This window comes from Myxocyprinus asiaticus, chromosome 14 (genome assembly GCF_019703515.2).
Source record: "Myxocyprinus asiaticus isolate MX2 ecotype Aquarium Trade chromosome 14, UBuf_Myxa_2, whole genome shotgun sequence".
Lineage (NCBI taxonomy): Eukaryota > Metazoa > Chordata > Actinopteri > Cypriniformes > Catostomidae > Myxocyprinus > Myxocyprinus asiaticus.
In genome coordinates, this window is record NC_059357.1 from 34,157,840 (window position 1) to 34,179,343 (window position 21,504).

Here is a 21,504-nt window from a genome sequence, read left to right on the forward strand (position 1 = left end):
GACGACCATTTACATTTATGAATAAAAAAAATTCCATAAATCAACAATAAATTTATAATATACCATGCTTTGTTCAATTTTACTATCAAAATAAAACAAAACATCCTCTTTCCTTAAATGCACATCAATACCCGTATTCATCTTAATAAAATATTCTAAATCACACCAGAACATTTTTGTATAAATACAGTAAAAAAAAAAAAAGGTGTACAATGCTTTCAATTTCAAAGTTACAAAAAGCACATTTTAAATCAATATCTTTCCTAAATCTTGCAATAACTTGTTTAACAGGGTAAATCCTGTGAATAATCTTAAAGGAGACCTCACGAATCTTATCGGTCACACAATACCGTCTTGAAATTTTAAAGGTTTCTTCCCAAATAATATTTTGAAATTGTGCATTCCAAAAACTTTTAGCTGATGGAGCTGCACAATTTTGACAGATTTTTAGATAGTTGTTATTATTTTTTTTTTTATCTGTAATACTTATACCTTCCAACTTAACAGTAAAGTCAATATTTGGTCTTGAAACAATGTTATATTTTAATAATTCAATAAGTTCAAAAGGTATAGCATCAATCACAGTCATAAATTCCTTAAAAGATACTGGGAAGGAATATTTTCCAGAGAATTCAGAGTGTGTAAGTAAATTACCATTGCTGTTAAATAGTTGTGACACCAATAAAATATCATTTTTAAACCAACTGTCAAAAAAAAAAAAAAAAGATTTATTTCTGTGCTTAATGTATTTATTGTTACAAATTAAACATTTGTGGGGGAAAAGTTGTGCTTATACATAATCATCCATGATAGTAAAACCTGTTCATGGAAATTAGATAATTTAATGGGAAGTCTACTAACATCAAAGTTACAATTAAGAAGAAAGTCAATGCCTCCAACTTTCTTAAAAATTATATTTGGGATGTAAAACCATAATCTATCTCTTAAACGAATGTAATTTTGAATCCATTTGACTGAGTATAATGTTGGATGATTCAAAATCGAGTACATTTAACCCACCTTGATTAACAAGATTACAGAGAGTTTTTTTATTCAAATAGTGAGGCTTATTCCTCCAAATGAAATTATATAAGTTTTTATTTACCTGATTAATAAGGGATTTTGGAACATCTATGACCATTGCAGTATAAATTAGTCTTGATAAGCCTTCTGACTTTGACAGTAATACCCTCCCATTTAAGGATAAATCCCTCATTAACCAGGAATTAACTTTTTTTGAATATTGTTTATTAATGGAAAGTAATTTAAATTTGTCCTTTCTTTCTGATTTTTACAAATTTTAATACCCAAATAAGAGATTTGGTCCTTAATTGGTATACCATGGAGTTCAGACAAATTATCAGGTCTGCTTTTGAGAGCAAATAATTCACATTTCTTAATATTTATGTTTAACCCAGATACTAAAGAAAATTCATGGAGACACTCAAGAGCCAATTTTAATTCTTTTTCATTTTTTAGAAATATAGCTGTATCATCTGCCAATTGGGAACATTTAATTTCATGATCAAATATCTGAATGCCTTGAAATGTATTAACTTTAATATGGAGACACATTACTTGCATGACCATCAAGAATAATAAAGGAGATATTGGATCACCTTGCTTGACTCCTCTGCTTATATTAAATCTAGAAGTGGTCCCAAAGGTGAACGTTCGATTTTAACACAGGAAATGACGTGAACGTTTGATTTTAACACACGAAATGATGTGAACGTTTGATTTTAACACAGGAAATGACGTGAACGTTTGATTTTAACACAGGAAATGACGTGAACGTTTGATTTTAACACAGGAAATTATGTAAACGTTTGATTTTAACACAGGAAATGATGTGAACGTTTGATTTTAACACACGAGATGACATGAACGTTCAACGGAATTGAACTGGTGAGACAGTTATTTAAGAGTAATGGACAACTTTTTAATTATTGTGAATTTCTCAATTACTATAAGATTCCGGTAACTGCTAAAGAATTTGCAATCGGTTTTGATGCCATTCCTGGTGGCCTTATTCAACTCTTATCAGATGATATATCCTTATCAGAGTGTATCTCCGTATATAATACTCAGATAAGTATTAATGGTGTGGAGATTTTAGATAAAAAATGTAACAACTTCTTTATAAAAACAATATGCAGAAATACATCGTTACCTAAATGCAAACCATATTGGAATTCATTGTATAATCAGATTGAATGGAAAAAGGTCTGGAAGTTACCTTGTAAATCTCACCAATAAAGTTAAAGAAGTCACATATAAAGTTATTCATTTAATTTACCCTGTGAGACAAGTAGCCTCAAGGTTTTTTAGAGACATGGAGACTACATGTGTCTTTTGAAACTTAGAGGAAGAATCCATAAAACACTTATTCTTTGAATGTGTGTTTACCCAATTTTTTGGGATTGATATTGAATATTTAATACTTAAACACACAAAATTAAAGATTCGGCTAACTGGTAAAGATATATTTTTATTATATAAGAATAAGAGTTTGGAACAAAATTTGGTGATAAATCTGTTAATTATATATGGAAAATACCATATACACAAACAAAAATGGGCAAACAATAAACCTAACATTATACCATTTAAAACTGAACTGATGCATTATATTGAGACTCTAAAAGATACAAGAAATAAAAAGGCAAAACGAATGTATAGAATACTTTAAACCTTTTCTCTTGTTAATTCATTTTAAGTTATCCCCTGGTTTTATTTGGTTAATTATTATTATTTGTTATTGTTTTTTCTTTCTTTCTGCTTTTACTCTGCTGCTACTATGAGTGTAACAGTGAGTTCATTGTGATCCTTTGTATGTATATTTTGTTGTAAGTGTTCTTGTTCTGTAATAAAAAAAAAAATTAAAAAAAATGACGTGAACGTTTGATTTTAACAAAATGATGTGAATGTTCGATTTTAACACATGAAATAATATGAACGTTCGATTTTAACACAGGAAATGATGTGTACGTTTTATTTTAACACGTGAAATTATGTGAACGTTTTATTTTAACACATGAAATTGTGAATGTTTTATTTTAACACATGAAATAATATGAACGTTCGATTTTAACACAAAATAACGTGAACGTTCGATTTTAACACACGAAATGACGTGAACATTCGATTTTAACACGGGAAATGACGTGAACGTTCGATTCATACGCATGACATGATGTCAACGTCCCATTCATCCGCATGACATGATGTCAACGTCCCATTCAAACGCATGACATGATGTCAACGTCCCATTCAAATGCATGACATGATGTGAACTTGCATAAGAAAGTGAATGTTCCAAATGTTGCCAAAGTACACTGTTAAGGCAGCTCACTAGGTTTTTAAGAAAATATTTATTTCATGTGGGTCGAAGAAACTGTGGTGGTAAAACCTTGTGATTTCTTAGGTCAATAATAGAAAGTACCCCAAACTGAAAGAGGTTGATGACGTTCTCGGGGGCTCAGCTGCTTGGGAAAACGTGGACTCCACACCAGGTAAAACAATGGATCCTAATGTAATTCATGTACTTCTACATGTTTGTCAGAGTTTATATCTTGGATATATCATTACATTTTGTGATTGCTCTTAATCACCTTTCTTGGTTCATTTCTGAGACATAATGCACATTCTCACTTTTTTCTTTTTAGAACCTTGTCCAAAATGTGAGCACCCAAGGGCCTATTTTATGCAGATACAAACCAGATCTGCTGATGAACCTATGACAACTTTCTACAAATGCTGCAATCCACAATGTGGGCATCGGTGGAGAGACTAAATCAGGCCTCAGAAGTTTTGGCTCAGAGTATATGCTCACAATAGAATTTACCTTGCTGTTTTCATATACAGTTGTGCTCAAAAGTTTGCATACCCTGGCAGAAATTGTGAAATTTTGGCATTGATTTGGAAAATAGGACTGATCATGCAAAAAAACTGTCTTTTATTTAAGGATAGTGATCATATGAAGCCATTTATTATCACATATTTGTTTGGATCCTTTTTAAATCATAATGATAACAGAAATCACCCAAATGGCCCTGATCAAAAGTTTAAAACCCTTGAATGTTTGGCCTTGTTACAGACACACAAAGGTTTAAATGGCAATTCAAGGTTAATTTCCCACACCTGTGGCTTTTTAAATTGCAGTTAGTGTCTGTGTATAAATAGTCAATGAGTTTGTTAGCGCTCATGTGGATGCACTGAGCAGGCTAGATACTGAGCCATGAAGAGCAGAAAAGAACTGTCAAAAGACCTGCGTAACAAGGTAATGGAACTTTATAAAGATGGAAAAGGATATAAAATATATCCAAAGCCTTGAAAATGCCAGTCAGAACTGTTCAATCACTTAAATGGAAAATTCGGGGATCTCTTGATACCAAGCCAAGGTCAGGTAGACCAAGAAAGATTTCAGCTACAACTTCCAGAAGAATTGTTCGGGATACAAAGAAAAACCCACAGGTAACCTCAGGAGAAATACAGGCTGCTCTGGAAAAAGATGGTGTGATTGTTTCAATTTATTTATATGCAATAAATGCAACAAGTTTACAGCTAGGTTTGTCTGACCTAGCGACTGAAAAAAAAAATTGTGCGTCAATAACATAACCACTCAAAGCTGGTACGGTTTGTCTTTTTTTATTTGTTTAAATAATCATAAGTCCATATGTTTTGTTTAACATACACATTTGAGATTTCAGTTTAGCATGGCATCATGTGTTGTGCCACAGGCTATTCTCAAGGCATCTATCTACAGTTGCTGCATTCCTGTAACACAAGCTTGACGTTTACTCCGTCTGGCACAGCATCAAGTCACTTCATGAAGCATGTAAACCAAAGTAGTCAAGAGCATATTAGATTAAAGGGAGCCAGCTTGGATTGTGCAATAAAAGCCCAGGAACATGCATATATTTTGACAGTAGAGTATTTTTCAATAATGAAACAGAGACATCCATGACGTTTTTATGTATGTGTGGATGATGAAGAGGTGTCTTTTATGACACCAGGTAGTGGCTCATGGGATGACATGAAGCAGGTTTAGATAAGGTACATTTTCACTCCAAAAAAAAAAGAAAATGAAGAGTTGGATTCCCAAGTACTGGATACTTTGGAGAAAATAAAAACAAGGTTGCAAAAGTTATTTTTGTAATGCCTGGGTATGCATCTATGGCAAAGGTGCAAATACTATGAAAAGATACAGAGAAAGTAACTATCTATAACAAGACACTGAGTTTATATGCACATTTACAGAGAGTGCTAAAAAAACTGTACTTGATGAATACTATAATGTAAAGACAGGGAAAGTCTGACGCTTAACTACAATGTTGTCGGATTGTCTACAAGAGAAACATGATATAACATCTGAATCATCTTACAAAAATGGTAGAAAGCAGAGGTTTAATGCCATTTTCAGATACACCAATCAGCCACAACATTAAAACCACCTGCCTAATATTGTGTAGGTCCCCCACATGCTGCCAAAACAGCACCAACACACATCTCAGAATAGCATTCCAAGATGATATTCTTCTCACCACAATTGTACAGAGCGGTTATCTGAGTTACCGTAGACTTTGTCAGTTCGAACCAGTCTGGCCATTCTCTGTTGACCTCTCTCATCAACAAGGCATTTTCGTCCGCAGAACTGCTGCTCACTGGATGGTTTTTTGTTTTTGACACCATTCAGAGTATACTAGAGACTGTTGTGCATGAAAATCCCAGGAGATCAGTAGTTACAGAAGTACTCATACCAGCCTGTCTGGCACCAACAATCATTCATGTAATTATCTAATCAGCCAACTGTGTGGCAGCAGTGCATACAATCATGCAGATACAGGTCAGGAGCTTCAGTTAATGTTCACATTAATCATCAGAATGGGGAAAAAATGTGATCTCAGTGATTTGGACCGTGGCATGATTGTTGGTGCCACTTGGGCTGGTTTGAGTATTTCTGCAACTGCTGATCTCCTGGGATTTTCACACACAACAGTCTCTAGAATTTACTCCGAATGGTGCAAAAAATATCCAGTGAGTGGCAGTTCTGCGGATGGAAACGCCTTGTTTATGAGAGGTCAACAGAGAATGGCCAAACTGGTTCAAACTGACAAAGTGTACGGTAACTCAGATAACCGTTCTGTACAATTGTGGTGAGAAGAAGAGCATCTCAGAATGCTATTCTGAGATGAGGGTTAGCGCTGTTTTGGGGGCAGGAGGGGGACCTGCACAATTTTAGGCAGGTGGTTTTATTGTTGTGACTGATAGGTGTATAGTGTCTAAGCACTGCTGATGTGGTATCTTCAATTTCTATTTAAAAAAATAAAAAATAGCAGTAAATTACAGCTTCTGGACAGATCAGAATGACTTGTAATGTTTACAAATGTTATTTTGCAATCAGAACAGTTATTCCAAGCCAAGTGCTCATGGCACCGCTCGGTCATTTACCTTCAAAAGTGATCCAAAAAATTCAAAAGAAACTATTCATAGTTAGAGATTACAAAGAAAATGAAAAGTAATCACTCTAGAGAAATTACCATTTCACCACCACCACCAAAAAGAAATCATGCCCTAAAATCCTTGTGGCCTGTTGCACACAATATTAATAAGTGAATGATTAATCTGCTTTGAGTAATGAAGCCCAGTGTGACATGATGAGCTCAGAGTACTGAGAGGACATATGGCCCAATATACCACTATGCAAGATTACAATGATATCATGCAGCATGATTCATCATGCTGGTGAATTCCAACAGCAAAGCAGCTTTGAACAGCTTGACCAGAAATGTCCTCCCATTTTAAAGAAAAAACACCTTTACGATGTTCATGTAAAACAAATAAAAGACCAAATAAAGCATCTTCATTGGTCCTCTTCCAAAGCAAATGTTAATTTTAGACATGTTTTCACACCAATTATGTAAGTGAAGATTGTTCTACCTTATTAAGTACCTGTACTGGTTAATTGACCTGGATAATAGCTTATAAAAGTCTCAAACAGCTTTCATACAGCTTACTGACATCACACAACATCTAGTATAGTGGTTCAACATGCATCGTTGCTATCATTTGATTCACAGTTTAAAAAAAAAGAAAGTAAATGTGTATTGGTCAAATTCCACAAATATGACCAAAATATGAACTGCATGGGGTTATTACACCATGAGCTTTATGAAACCTATCTAATATCTCTTAATTATTACAAGGAGGCTGAGATTAATATACACATGCCTTAGCAATAGAAACCCTTCATCTAAAATTACACAATTCGAAACAAGTCTTATTAAACAAATTTAAGTAATCAAATATAAAAGTGAAATAATTTTTCCCCCATAACATTTGCATAAGATGCCAAATATAGATAAACATTTTCACGTCAAAGCAACATTACTCCAGGACATCGCAATGTTAGTCACAGACCCAGCCATCAAAATATTTTGATTTGAATATGTTAGAATAACAATGCATAAAATAACATATCTCCTACAATTAAAACAATACTGACCCTGAAGTGAACTTCATTTAGTTTTGCTACTGAAATGTTCACATAACCATTTTCACACATTCTCTAAACTAATTCACTTGGCTCAACTTAGAAAAATAAAATAAATCCTACTTCTAAAATAAAGAAAACCCGAACAGTGCTTTGATGACAACATGTTACCCTTAACATTGTGCATATAAAATGTACTGATCCATAATGCCTTCTTCAATGACTGCCAGTCTTCTATACTTCATTTAGAGTCATTAGTAACTACAGTATATTATCATGTCTGTACATTAAGTGTGAGAATCAATAGTTAAATAAAATGAGAGGAGGCTAAAACTGTGGGCTGTCAGCTGAGGCAATATGAACACAGAGCAGACAGAAATGAAAGGGAGTCATCTACACCCACCAGAATGAGGTCACAGCACAATTGTTGAGTATAGGATAAACCGTTAGCATTTGCGCTTGTATGTGTAAATATAGCCCTTGCAGTTCGGGCAAGTGTGTGTCACATCCTTGAGGTCGTCAATCATACAGGGGATTAAGCAACAGCCTAGATCACAACTGGAAAAGAAAAGAAAAAAAAAGTCAAGTGCTGTCAACAGACATGAGAAATCTTTAATTTTACAGGATGCCACTTTGAGATCAAATTCTCTTAAAACTGATGTGGCTGCATTTCAGATCATATTGACCCTGTTTACACCTGGTATTAACATCTGTTTTGGGTGATCCGACAAGTGGAGAGTGCAATGAATACAGGTGCAAATAGCACAAACAAAACCAAAACATTTAGTGATCTGATGACTAAAATGCGTGACCACATTGCAATAGAGTGCAACAGTCTGGTTCCAGAAGTAAAAATCCCATTTATTTTTTTATACTGATAAACTGATTTTCAATGATAACCTTTAAAGACAGACCTACCATGAGCTCCGAGGTTTTTCATCAATGGTATATGCTTCCGTTGAAGCCATCAGTCTGTGTTATTTCAACTTCATTGTTTAAAAATCGTGTTTGATAGCGGAATTCATGTTAAACAACTACATTATCCATGGGCCAGCAGAGAAAGCTTCACCAATCAGAGAACCGCGGCCAACCTATCCCACAAAACATGGCTCGGAGCGACCGCACGCTCCCATGACACACTGTGAATGACGTTATCGAGTCGGTCTCCCTTCACCCTTAAACTACTTTTATTTTTGTACATATCTGAATATTTTTCAATAAATGTAAAATATATTGTTTCTATACAAATAATCAACAACCGAAAAAAAACAATCAATAGTTTTATATATTCCCATAATTGTTTTTTCAATGACATCATTCACAGTACTTCATGGGATTGGAGTCCGTGTCCTCATGAAAGATGATGGTAAGTACACAGTCTTGTAACTGTCTTTTTATCTGATTTTCAAATACTTGTTTGCCTCAAAACAAAGTTTGTGATGTGATTTACCTCGGAGCTGGTTGATTTGAATCATGGCTTACAACTCTCAATATTTGCCCCCCTGGATTTGATTTTCAGGGGCATTTTTGTCTTTTATTTTTATTTATCTTTTTTCCCCTTTCTTTTATTTCTAACCATTTAAAACAAACTGTCTCATCCGTTCAATCAGCGTTTGTCGGGTCTTTACATTTACATTGTGCAATTTACAATACAATTGTAAATGTAAATGTTTAAGCAGTTTGGTATGATTTTCCAACAAACTCTGATGTAATTCTGACTTCATTATGAACCCTTGCCATGTCTATGAGGTAAGCATCTCTGTCAACTCATAGAAAATGAATGTGTATGGGCGCAAGTGCATTGGTAGAGCAGAAGTGCTGTCAATCACAATTAATCAAATTTTTGGTAGCATTCCGTTACTTTCTAAATAAAGAAGGCAAAATGTGTTGTGTTGAGTTCAGCAGTTTGTGTGGATGACACTCGTGAGGGATTATGTACAAATAGGCTATATCAAGACACGGACAGAGATAGATGTGTGATGAAGCGCATTTACTTGCATGAAAAACACAGATTCTGTAGTTCTCAAACTGCGTCAAATCGCACAGAGAATGCAAACACTGAACTCATTGCAAATCTGAAATAATTACAAATATCAACTCTCCCAAATGTTTATGGGCATAATCTCAAATGTAAAATATTGTGGTGCTGTATTGCTGCACCGAACTCTCAAAATGAATAAGTTATAGTCTAATGTCACATGGAATAAATGCTAAGCATTTTTAATCAATAGTGCATATTTTTAATTTATTGTGCGTGTTTGGCTTCATCCGCAACCTCTTTCTTGTCAGTCATCTTCAAAGGCGAACAACGACACGCAAGGATGCAAGTTTGTTGGTGTTTGTAGGATCAGTGTCCACACGACAGTTATGTTTCCCAACATTATAAAACAAGCCAACTTTAGAATTGAACTGTTGGCATCTCTTGGCATTTGTTTGGGCAGTGTGAATGTGAAGTGTGTATGTCCAAAGTTCACTTCATCTACTAAAATAACAATGATCATTCTGCTCAATGTAGTGTTTGTGATTAAAATGTAAGTATATTTAAGAGCAACACATTTCCAACTTTTTTAACCTTTTCTGCATTTTAAAACATCCACTGACCCACTAATATAGTGAGGTACGAAGTCACAAAACCAGTGACCCTCCTCTCGAAATCCGATCACAAGGGGTCACAGAAGATGTATTTGAGAAGGCAATCGGTCTTGCCTGACCACTTGTGATCGTATCACCCGACATGGGTGCCAATACCAGGTAAACAAGGCCATTACGCTGTACTTCCATTTACCCAACAAAGAAGCAGAAGAGACAGAAGAGGGTATTCATGAGGCCGACGTCGTGGCTGATGCAGGTATTGATGGGTTGCTGGCAGTGTGGACACACCGTTTGCACTGGAGCAGACTGGAACATCTCACCCTGCAGAACAGTCACAGTGGTGGTGGTTGCACCAGGAGGGGTGATAACTGTGGCTGTGTGACCAGGAGCAAAGTGACTGGGCCCCGGAGCATAGTGCTCCGCCATTGGATGAGGATAGTGCCCAGGGGGAGGGTAGTAACCACCTGCAGCGCATTTAAATTTAGTTTAGGTGAACGAATTTCTACACACAGATTGTACATTTTGACTACAAGGAGAAAATCAGTATTACATGAGTCCTAATTAGGAGCAATGTACAAAAGCAAACAAGCGATTAATCTTTTCTGTGCTTGTCAAAGTTTTTGTCCTTACCAGCTGCAACCGCAACAAACGACAAAGAAATTTTTTGTCGCTCACTTGGGTTGTTTCTCAATGATAAGAACGCATTCTCATTCTTGCGAAAATCAATCTTGTCTAACTACCTTGAAAGAGCGAACTCAGAAGACTTGAGGATGTAAAATGCATCTACACGAGTTTTGAGATGTGCTGCAATATGTAGATTCAACAACCTCTTAACTATTTTCTTTTTTAGGAAGTGGGTGATGACGTCAAACAAGTCCACGAGAATGTAAGAGCACAAAAAGAATGGACATTGAGAAACTTTTCATGTCTGTTGAATCACACAGTGTAGCCACACCCACAGTGAAATCCCATTGGTGCAAAGGTCCAATAGTAATGTCCCCATCCCCCCTCATTATTTGCTATTAGGGCCTTATCCTATTTCACATTAACCAAATCAACATTTTGATGAAATATTATATTGTAAATACATACAAGAATTAATATTTTTTCTTCTGAATAATATGCATAGATTAATCATGTACAATACAACCAGGAACGTACATTAATGAAAGTATTAATGCTCTGATTGGTTGTGATTTTATCGATTTGCATTCATTTAGCTTTCAGTGTGAAAAAGTACTTGTCACATCGCATCTGGTTAGAACAGTCAGTACGTTTACATGTGCAGTTATAATCAAGCTACAGAAGGTTTTCGTAGTTGAGCTATGCAATCTGTCTGTCCAAGTATACATGACTCGATGCACAATCGAATATTTGAATGAAGGTCATCAGCTGAGGAAGTGCCAGTTTGCATGTTGTGCGTCACCTCTGTCTTTTAGAGCACGTGAACAATGCTGAGACCAATTGTTATTCGATTAAAGTGTGTACATGCCGGACCAAGCTGCACTACAATCGCATTATCTAGATGTGCTAGTCTAACTTCACAAAAATTCGACTATATGATTTTTTTTATATTGGTCACTTTATATTGGTAGCGTTCCTCTGTTCAAAGGTGAATTACAAAAAATTTAGCAAAACATAGTGTTTGGTTAGCAGACCCACCATGGGGATGAAGCATGGGCATTGGCATAGCCATAAGCTTAGGCATTGCGCCTTCACCTGGGACGTGCGGAGGAACAAAGCCAGGTTGTAGTGTGGCTTCATAAGGTGGAGGTCCATATTCTGGAGGCAGGGGTTGTCCCTGTGGAGGTCCCGTCACTACTGGAGCAGTGGCTGCTGAGGAAATAGCTTGATGTAAAATTATAAGAAACGACAGGACTTCTGTTTCCCACCGCTAGACTTTCAACTCTCAAAATGAATTATAGATGAATATCTGAAAGCAATTTTGTACAAAGAGCTGTGTGGATTTTACTAGACAATTCAGAGTAAGGCTGCACAATTAATTGAATAAATAGTTGAGTAAGGTCTGGGCGGTATGGCGATATACATTGTGGCGATGGTATAAAGTGTCTACCAGTAGAGATTTTTCTATACTGTCTACAGTATTTGGAAGTATGTAAATATCTGTGTGTGCAACACTCCACTATTTTCTCACAGTCTTGGATGCAAGGCCTCTTTCTGAGAGAGAGAGAGCACATTAAAGGAATAGTTCAACCAAAAATAAAAATTCTCATCATTTACTCACCCTTATGCCATCCCAGATGTGTATGACATTCTTTCTTCTGCAGAAGACAAACAAAGATTTTTAAAATAATATATTTCAGCTTTGTAGGTCCTCACAATGCAAGTGAATGGGTACCAAAACTTTGAAACTCCAAAAGCATAAAGGCAGCATAAAAGTAATCCATATGACTCCAGTGGTTAAATCATGTCTTCAGAGTGTGGGTGAGAAACAGATCGATATGTAGGTCCTTTTTACTATAAATCTCTACTTTCACATTTTTCTTGTGTTTTTGCCGACTCCATTCTTCGTGCATATCGCCACCTACTCGGCAGAGATAGGAATTTATAGTAAAAAAGGATTTAAATATTGATCTGTTTCTCACCCACACCTATCATATCACTTCTGAAGATATAGATTTAACCACTGCAGTCATACAGATTACTTTTCTATTGCCTTTTTGTGCATTTTGGAGCTTCAAAATGTTGGTACCCATTCACTTGCATTTTATGGACCTACAGAGCTGAGATATTCTTCTAAAAATCTTTGTTTGTGTTCAGCAGAAGAAAGAAAGTCACACATATCTTGGATGTCATGAGGGTGAGTAAATGAAAATTTTAATTTTTGGGTGAACTATCCCTTTATTATGAAAACTGATGCGCTAATTCTATTTGATACCTCATAAATGGCTTTCTTTATTGTTTTTTTAATCTGTCAAAATGACAAAGCATTTTGAAATCATCCCACTTACGTGACCTCAGTCACAGAAAGAAAAGCAAATCGCACTTAGTAAATTACCTCAGGAATGATTAACCCTGCATTTATATCTAGTATATAGTCACCAAAAAGGTTTCCAGTTTCCAACAAAAAGACATAATCCAAAACAAATATGTTTCATAATCAAAGCAAACGCTTATATTCAATTAGACAGAAGACTAATCTTTTTATTTGGATTCAAAAACAATGCAGAGTAAATACAAATATATTTATTATTTTTAAATATTATTTTTAATAATAAGTTATTTATTATGTTTATGTTTTTTCATTGCAATGGATATGACTACCATTAGGCTCCTTTGGACATTGTTTTAAATAAAAAAGGAACTTTCATTATCTTTTCAGAAGAATGTGGGCTATATCGTCATATATACAGGTGCTGGTCATATAATTAGAATATCATTAATAAGTTGATTTATTTCACTAATTCCATTCAAAAAGTGAAACTTGTATATTATATTCATTCATTACACACAGACTGATATATTTCAAATGTTTATTTCTTTTAATTTTGATGATTATAACTGACAACTAAGGAAAATCCCAAATTCAGTATCTCAGAAAATTAGAATATTGTGAAAAGGTTCAATATTGAAGACACCTGGTGCCACACTCTAATCAGCTAATTAACTCAAAACACCTGCAAAGGCCTTTAAATGGTCTCTCAGTCTAGTTCTGTACGCTACACAATCATGGGGAAGACTGCTGACTTGACAGTTGTCCAAAAGACGACCATTGACACGTTGCACAAGGAGGACAAGACACAAAAGGTCATTGCAAAAGAGGCTGGCTGTTCACAGAGCTCTGTGTCCAAGCACATTAATAGAGAGGCGAAGGGAAGCAAAAGATGTGGTAGAAAAAAGTGTACAAGCAATAGGGATAACCGCACCCTGGAGAGGAATGTGAAACAAAACCCATTCAAAAATGTGGGGGAGATTCACAAAGAGTGGACTGCAGCTGGAGTCAGTGCTTCAAGAACCACTACGCACAGAGTGGGTTTCAGCTGTCGCATTCCTTGTGTCAAGCCACTCTTGAACAACAGACAGCGTCAGAAGCGTCTCGCCTGGGCTAAAGACAAAAAGGACTGGACTGCTGCTGAGTGGTCCAAAGTTATGTTCTCTGATGAAAGTAAATTTTGCATTTCCTTTGCAAATCAGGGTCCCAGTGTCTGGAGGAAGAGAGGAGAGGCACACAATCCACGTTGTTTGAGGTCCAGTGTAAAGTTTCCACAGTCAGTGATGGTTTGGGGTGCCATGTCATCTGCTGGTGTTGGTCCACTGTGTTTTCTGAGGTCCAAGGTCAACGCAGCCGTATACCAGGAAGTTTTAGAGCACTTCATGCTTCCTGCTGCTGACCAACTTTATGGAGATGCAGATTTCATTTTCCAACAGGACTTGGCACCTGCACACAGTGCCAAAGCAACCAGTATCTGGTTTAAGGACCATGGTATCCCTGTTCTTAATTGGCCAGCAAACTCGCCTGACCTTAACCCCATAGTAAATCTATGGGGTATTGTGAAGAGGAAGATGCGACATGCCAGACCCAACAATGCAGAAGAGCTGAAGGCCACTATCAGAGCAACCTGGGCTCTCATAACACCTGAGCAGTGCCACAGACTGATCGACTCCATGCCACGCCGCATTGCTGCAGTAATTCAGGCAAAAGGAGCCCCAACTAAGTATTGAGTGCTGTACATGCTCATACTTTTCATGTTCATACTTTTCAGTTGGCCAAGATTTCTAAAAATCCTTTCTTTGTATTGGTCTTAAGTAATATTCTAATTTTCTGAGATACTGAATTTGGGATTTTCCTTAGTTGTCAGTTATAATCATCAAAATTAAAAGAAATAAACATTTGAAATATATCAGTCTGTGTGTAATGAATGAATATAATATACAAGTTTCACTTTTTGAATGGAATTAGTGAAATAAATCAACTTCTTGATGATATTCTAATTATATGACCAGCACCTGTATAGTTATTGACCAAAAATTTCAAGAATATTGCTATATAATTTTTTCTTATATCGTCCACCCCTACTACATGGTTATTTAATATTTAAAACCTTTTTTGTTGATTTTTCCAGAATTATATTGTGATATATACCATTACCGTGATATCAAATGACTTTTACCTTTATATAGAATTTTGGTCCTATCGCCCACCCCCAAATTGAGATTAAAATTACAGCTGCCATAATTAACTAATCGCAAAAAGTGTTAAATATAGCAGTTCATGTAGGTCTATGTACTCTTCTTGCGTCTAAATGTTTCTTATTTAATTTTCAATTTAACGTGTTTGTGCAGCGGTTGAGAATTGTAGCCAAATCACAGATAAATCTGTTGCTTGCTTCGGTGTATAATTTATTCAAAATTTTAATAACAGCTTTGTTTTTTATGCCACTAAGAGGGCCAATGAAAAGTTGACCGTTTAGGCAACTAATCTTGATTTACTGATGTATAAAACATCAATAAAGTAATTAAGGAACACAGTTCTCAGCTTGTTTTAAATGTGTAGCCTACATAATGAATACAGCATGCAGCTGATCCACCTAAAATTAGCATTGTAGTGTGAATTAAATTAATCGTAATTACGATATCAATGGAAACATATTTGTGCAGCCCACATTAAGAGTCTATTCATGTAGCCTTCCCTATTTTACCAAATACGGCCAATACGTCAATGTAATTTATGGTCTGGCAAGAAGATTTTCTTAATGCTTTGAGTGATCCATTACTACAACCAGGCCCACACGAAACCTGAGCCTGCAGAACTCCACAGAAAGCTCTGCGGATTTCAACAAGACTAGAACACTCATCATTCACAAAGTTCTACACATTCAACACATTTGTTCCCTTATTAAATAATATTTATATAATAAATATTTGACTAGTGTGATTATGTTTTAGCTACCCATAAGAATGCAGTACACTCAGTTCTGTTTAAAACATTTTACCATATTTAAATCCATTCCACAAAATTTTGAAGATTTTCCCTCAAAATCAGTGTGGAAAATGTGATTCTGCAAATTATGTTGCCTTCCTACAGAAAATGCATTATTTTTGGTCCCATGAAATTTCAAAGAGTTTTTTAAAAAGGTTGTGAGGAAAGTGCCTTCATTCATGTTTCCATGGTTTCCTTTGCAATTCTGCTCCAGCGGGCTGCTAACGACAATGGTGCATAGGGCTTCTTCAAAGCAGTGCATTTACTTTTTTTTTTTTACGTTTTTCACGAAAGCAAGTTTAAAAAAGTATTAAATAAACCAACAAGAAAAATATCTAGGAATTTACCAGAAACAGGAGGTTGTCCATTTTTCTCCTCGAGTAGAGGGGCATTGGGGCCCCCTGGGTAGGGAGGAGGGGGGTCATTGGACATGTTGGTTCTCTGGAAAGGGGGCCAGATAAAGGAGCTCTGCTCACACTGCCTTGAAGACAAACAGGAGTGATGGTTCAATACTCACACAGTGTAATCTGATAGCTTGATCTCTGACTACTGTTGCCGAGGCATTTCAAGCACTGCCAATTATCACTGATTTGCAGTAGCACACTGCCTCAAGATTCCCCTGAGCCCACAAATAAAAAGAACATATCCATAACCAGAAATGATCTGTCTGTATGAACACTATATGCTAATAAATGTCAGTAGGGCAACCCACATGGCTCACTGGGAAATGGGCCTGGATCCCAATTCTATAGGTTGCGATTAGAAACACTGGCATATCTGTGCTTTAAATGAGTCGATTGTTTATACTATGAAACAAATGTATGAAATGAAGTATTAATATATGAACTCTCATAATATACACCTTACCTGTCAGTTAAAGGTAGTTAGTTATTCCAGCAAATCAAGCCTCTTGTTGTAGTCACCAAAACAGCTAGGAAACCAATCAAGAGCCACAAAACAGGAAAATGAAATAAGTTAACTTCTTGCAATGGTCAATAATTAAGCACCAAGTGTTATTTTCAGTATCTTTGGTTTAAGCTTTTGTCCTTAAGAGATTAAGGTAACAATATTTACAGTAATAACACAATAGCACAGTATTCTTGGAACCTCAAATACATGGGTAATGCCCAATCCAATGTCAAACATTGTTAAATGTGTGCCCATTTGTTCAAAAATAAAAATGATACAAATTTAAGAAAAATAAATACAAATCAGGAACAAGGTGATGGAGGAAAATGCAGCTCCTTTGGAAGCCATACAGACTCAGTGGATGCAATAACTGAATAGAATATGCACTGAAAAAAGCTCTTTAACAACTTGCAAAAAACAGCCCTCACAAGGTATAGGAACATATAACTGCATGTATGCATAAGCAAATACACCATTGCACAAAGAAGTATAACAATGCTCTATTATGGTTCCCCTCAAATATTTACAATCAGACAGTCAATATGGCTCCTTCTTCTTAGTAAGGAATGACAAAAGTGGGCCACAGGTGCATCCCCTACAAGACTCAGGTAAACAGGTGGTATGACAAGACATTATCTAATTAGTATTTTCCTGGAATGATTACCAGCAACCAATGGGGATAATGTAGAATGTGTAAATATAAAGACACGTGACTACAGCTATATCTGGAGCATATAAATATTTAGTGTGCCTTTTGTCTATTGGTTTATGTACTCGAGAGTAACTCATCATAGACCCTTTCCCAGTTCATGCCCTCTATTATTTAACATTATGGAAAAATTAGACTGAAAGCTACTCTCAAACCACAAATGGTGACAGATATGTAGATGTACACTGCCTGGCTAAAAAAAAAAATTAAATTTAGATTTAAATAAGCAGATACTTAAGAGCCTATGATTGGATCATTATTGCAGTGATTAATATGTTTCAGCTGGCAACAATTCTTTTAACCCTAACTGATGCAGTGTGAAGCTTCTCATTTCTTAAACAAACATGTCGGAAGACGTATCCCGTGTTTCCGAAGGGGCAAATTATTGGCAAAGAAAACAACTAAGGAGATTGCTGAAATCACTGGAATTGGTTTAAGAACTGTCCAACGCATTATTAAAACCTGGAAGGATAGTGGTGAACCGTCAGCTTTGCTGAAGAAATGTGGTCAGAAAAAAAATCTTGAATGATCGTAATCGGAGATCACTAAAACGCCTAGTCAAGTCACATCGTTAAAAAAAAAATCCACAGTAGAAATCACGGCTATGTTTAATAGTGAAAGTAAGAGCATTTCCACATGCACAATGTGACAAGAATTTACAGGATTGGGACTAAACAGCTGTGTGGCCACAAGAAAGCCACTTGTTAGTGAGGCTAATCGGAAAAAACTACTTCAATTTGCTAGGGAGCATAAAGATTGGACTGTGGAGCAATGGAAAAAGGTCATATGGTCTAATGAGTCCAGATTTACCCTATTCCAAAGCGATGGGCGCATCAGGGTAAAAAGGGAAGCACATGAAGTGATGCACCCATCATGCATAGTGCCCACTGTACAAGCCTCTGGAGGAAGTGTTATGATCTGGTGTTGCTTCAGTTGGTCAGGTCTAGGCTCAGCAACGTTATGTGTCAATAAAATGAAGTCAACTGACTACCTGAATGTACTGAATGACCAGGTTATCCCATCAAAGGATTTTTTATTCCCTGATGGCACAGGCATATTCCAGGACGACAATGTCAAGACCCATCGGGCTCAAGTTGAGAAAGAGTGGTTCAGGGAGCATGAGGAATCATTTTCACACATGAATTGGCCACCACAGAGTCCTGACCTTAACCCCATTGAAAGTCTTTGGAATGTGCAGGAGAAGACTTTACGGAGTGGTTTGACTCTCCTGTCATCAATAAAAGATCTCGGGCAAAAATTAAATGTTGTGAAGTTGCATAAGGTTGTCGAAACAATGCTACGACGAATCCGCGCCATAATCGAAGCTAAAGGCGGTCCAACAAAATATTAGAATATGGGATTTTTTATTTTATTTTTTGGCAAGGCAGTGCACAATGCATTAGCCGTTGTTGTCAACATGTCTAAAGCATTGCTGGCGTTTCATTAGAGCATTTGAGGTGTGCGTTCTCGTCTTTTCTGGAGTTTCATCGCGCTAGCACCGATTACAATAGACTTTCCCAACCTTAATGCTCTCACTATTGCTAAACTTTTCTGTTTGTGACTCACTATAACAAAATGAATACATGCAAACTATAATTTGCACCATCAGGTATTCCCCTCAACACTTGGTACAGAGAAGGAAGGGGCTGTTCCATCGAAAGCATTTTTTATTATTATTTAAAAATGTAAATACGCGATCGACGGACGCGTCTCGCCCAGGTGCGCCGCGTTTTTTAAGCGCAAGGACTTCAACTGTTAAAAACGCATTTCGAGACACCTGCGTCTAGCTTTGTGTGAGTGTGAACGCCCCCTAACTCTAGAGTCATATCTTATCAATTTAGATCATGATTTGAACTTGTCAGATCTTCATTTCAGTCTTATGATAGTAAAAAGTATCTGTAATACGGTCCTGATCATTCCTAATAATATTATAAAGTCAAATGTTGCTAATCTTGAATGGAGACATTTACAGTTACTCAGGCTGAACACCTAAAAATACGCCCACTGTTCCCAAATATAGTACGCAAGTGTGGAGTGACTATTTCGCTTTGATGCAATGCAAGCAATCGTCTGATAAAATCAGCAACACGCCTGGCTAGCTAACATAGCTCACTTTGGTTTAGGCGTATTAACATTATAATTTCAGCAAAGCATGACAATGTAAATCTGTCTTTATTAAAATCATGCATCAGGTAGGGGTAGCAACTTTCATAGATCATGAAATATAAAATAAAATCCCTCGGCGATACATACTAGTGCTGTTAATGATGCGAACACAGGCCTGAGTCAAAGCTACGCTACCATGTCAACGCTCTAAATAACAAAACAATAGTGAGCATCAGAAACACTGCTAACGCAAGCAACGAGCCGTTACCTTCTGTATTCCTGATGTTACTGTATATGTCAGGCTGGAGAACTTTTCAAGGGTTTCTAGCTCAAACGTTGACGTTTGTAGCTCACCAGCAGTCCTACTTTTCCAGTAACATCCGCTGCTGGGAAGGATTTTGACATAAATATGGGAGGTGCATGAGGCCCATGTGGATCCCGCTGGACCTATCCTACTATGGCGAAGGCCTGGATCACGCGTATTAATTAGGTAAAGTGCTGGCTCATGAATACTAATTAGGTAACGTAAATGGATGATCAAGTGGAGTTACCAAGTTACGTCATCATGTCTTAATTAATATTCATGTAGTAGACCTTCGCTGTAGTAGGATTTGTAAATTAATTGTCGAGTTGAGTGTTTTGCACGTTTAACCCCTTAAACTCTGGCCCGTTTTTTGGATTTCCGCCTAAATCTGTCCTACCCCAATTTTAAACGCTCACCTTACACACATATGATGGAGTAAATGCAAAAGATTGGTCTCTTTGTAAAGACAACCCCTCAAATTAAAAATTGACATGTTAAATATTCAATAAATATTATTGTAGATGTTCAAAATATTATTAAAAAAACTCACAATAAATACAATAAATAGGCGCTTTTTGGATTTTCTTTTTTGCATACTGTAATATGATTGTAAATTGTGTATAAAAATAAATAATTAAATAATAAGTGTATTTAGAACCCCTGTGAGCAACCTGAAGGTGACTGTGGCAAGGAACACAAAACTCCATAAGATGTTGGTTAATGGAGAAAAATAACCTTGGTAGAAACCAGACTCACTGTTGGGGCCAGTTCTCCTCTGGCTAACAGCATGAGTATAATGCCAGTATTAATTATCTGTGTGCAGTGCAAGTCATGGTTTAAAATTAGTAAACTAAGTAAGTGTTAAGGGCCAGTGTTTAAACAAAGATTTTGTATGAACTTTAAGATTAATGACTAATGTCTTTGAAGTCCATCCTGGATTAACTGCAGAAGTTCACATAGATGCATTGTCCTTTGTTAGTTGGCTGATGAAGGGTTTTGTTGGCAATTAATTGATAGTCTGTGTATTCCATTATAAGAGTGTAGTCCATCATTAGACAAAGGTAATGCAGGCAGAGATCATTGAGGTGCACCGCAGTTCAACCAGCAGGTCATTTCTGTGAGGTTCGGTGGAGTCGATCCTAAATTCAATTTCCAGGCAGTGGCATATGAAGTATCCGATATCTTACAGTTGGAGTTGGCATCAGTTCATCCTTTGAAGTCCATCGTAAAAGACCGAAGTGATGTCTGGCTAGCGACACGTAGCAGTGGAGTCCCACACGAAGCAGGAACGGAGCTGGATCTGGCTGGCTCTGGTAACCTTGGGATATGAATCCCAGGGTTGAAACAGGGAAACAAATAGAATAATATTAGCATAGATGCCATTCAATTTATTGCAGAATTATAGATTATGAGAAATGTTTCTGGTTCCGGCAGCCCTAACTAAAGCA

The 21,504-nt window shown here is 36.5% G+C and overlaps 2 protein-coding genes across 7 annotated transcripts in view; one reads left to right on the forward strand and one right to left on the reverse strand.

The window, feature by feature from the left end:
• Positions 1-21,504, forward strand: part of LOC127452134 (DNA-directed RNA polymerase III subunit RPC10) — an 84,132-nt gene that overhangs the window by 965 nt on the left and 61,663 nt on the right. The window contains exons 2-3 of one of the 2 annotated variants that reach the window (XR_007899201.1): positions 3,428-3,515; positions 3,669-3,879. Coding sequence is in view for 1 of the 2 variants with exons in the window: in XM_051717360.1 (XP_051573320.1) it covers positions 3,428-3,515; positions 3,669-3,796 (216 nt within the window). In the remaining variant the exon portion in view is untranslated. Of the gene's footprint in view, positions 1-3,427; positions 3,516-3,668; positions 5,495-21,504 lie in introns of those variants that run through there. The other variant, XM_051717360.1, reaches the window with a different exon arrangement.
• Positions 4,635-20,146, reverse strand: LOC127452119 (cell death-inducing p53-target protein 1-like). Of its 5 annotated transcripts, none has more exons than XM_051717341.1 (6): positions 20,021-20,146; positions 16,896-16,959; positions 16,376-16,505; positions 11,750-11,923; positions 10,281-10,551; positions 4,635-8,053 (listed from the first exon to the last, which is right to left on the reverse strand). In XM_051717341.1, the coding sequence occupies exons 3-6, from the start codon at positions 16,458-16,460 to the stop codon at positions 7,942-7,944; spliced, it is 642 nt and encodes a 213-aa protein (XP_051573301.1). In that variant the 5' UTR covers positions 16,461-16,505; positions 16,896-16,959; positions 20,021-20,146; the 3' UTR covers positions 4,635-7,941. The 5 variants fall into 5 exon arrangements, with proteins under 5 accessions (XP_051573301.1, XP_051573304.1, XP_051573302.1 ...); XM_051717344.1 differs by having other exon boundaries at positions 11,807-11,920; positions 16,376-16,509; XM_051717342.1 differs by having other exon boundaries at positions 11,750-11,920; positions 16,376-16,509.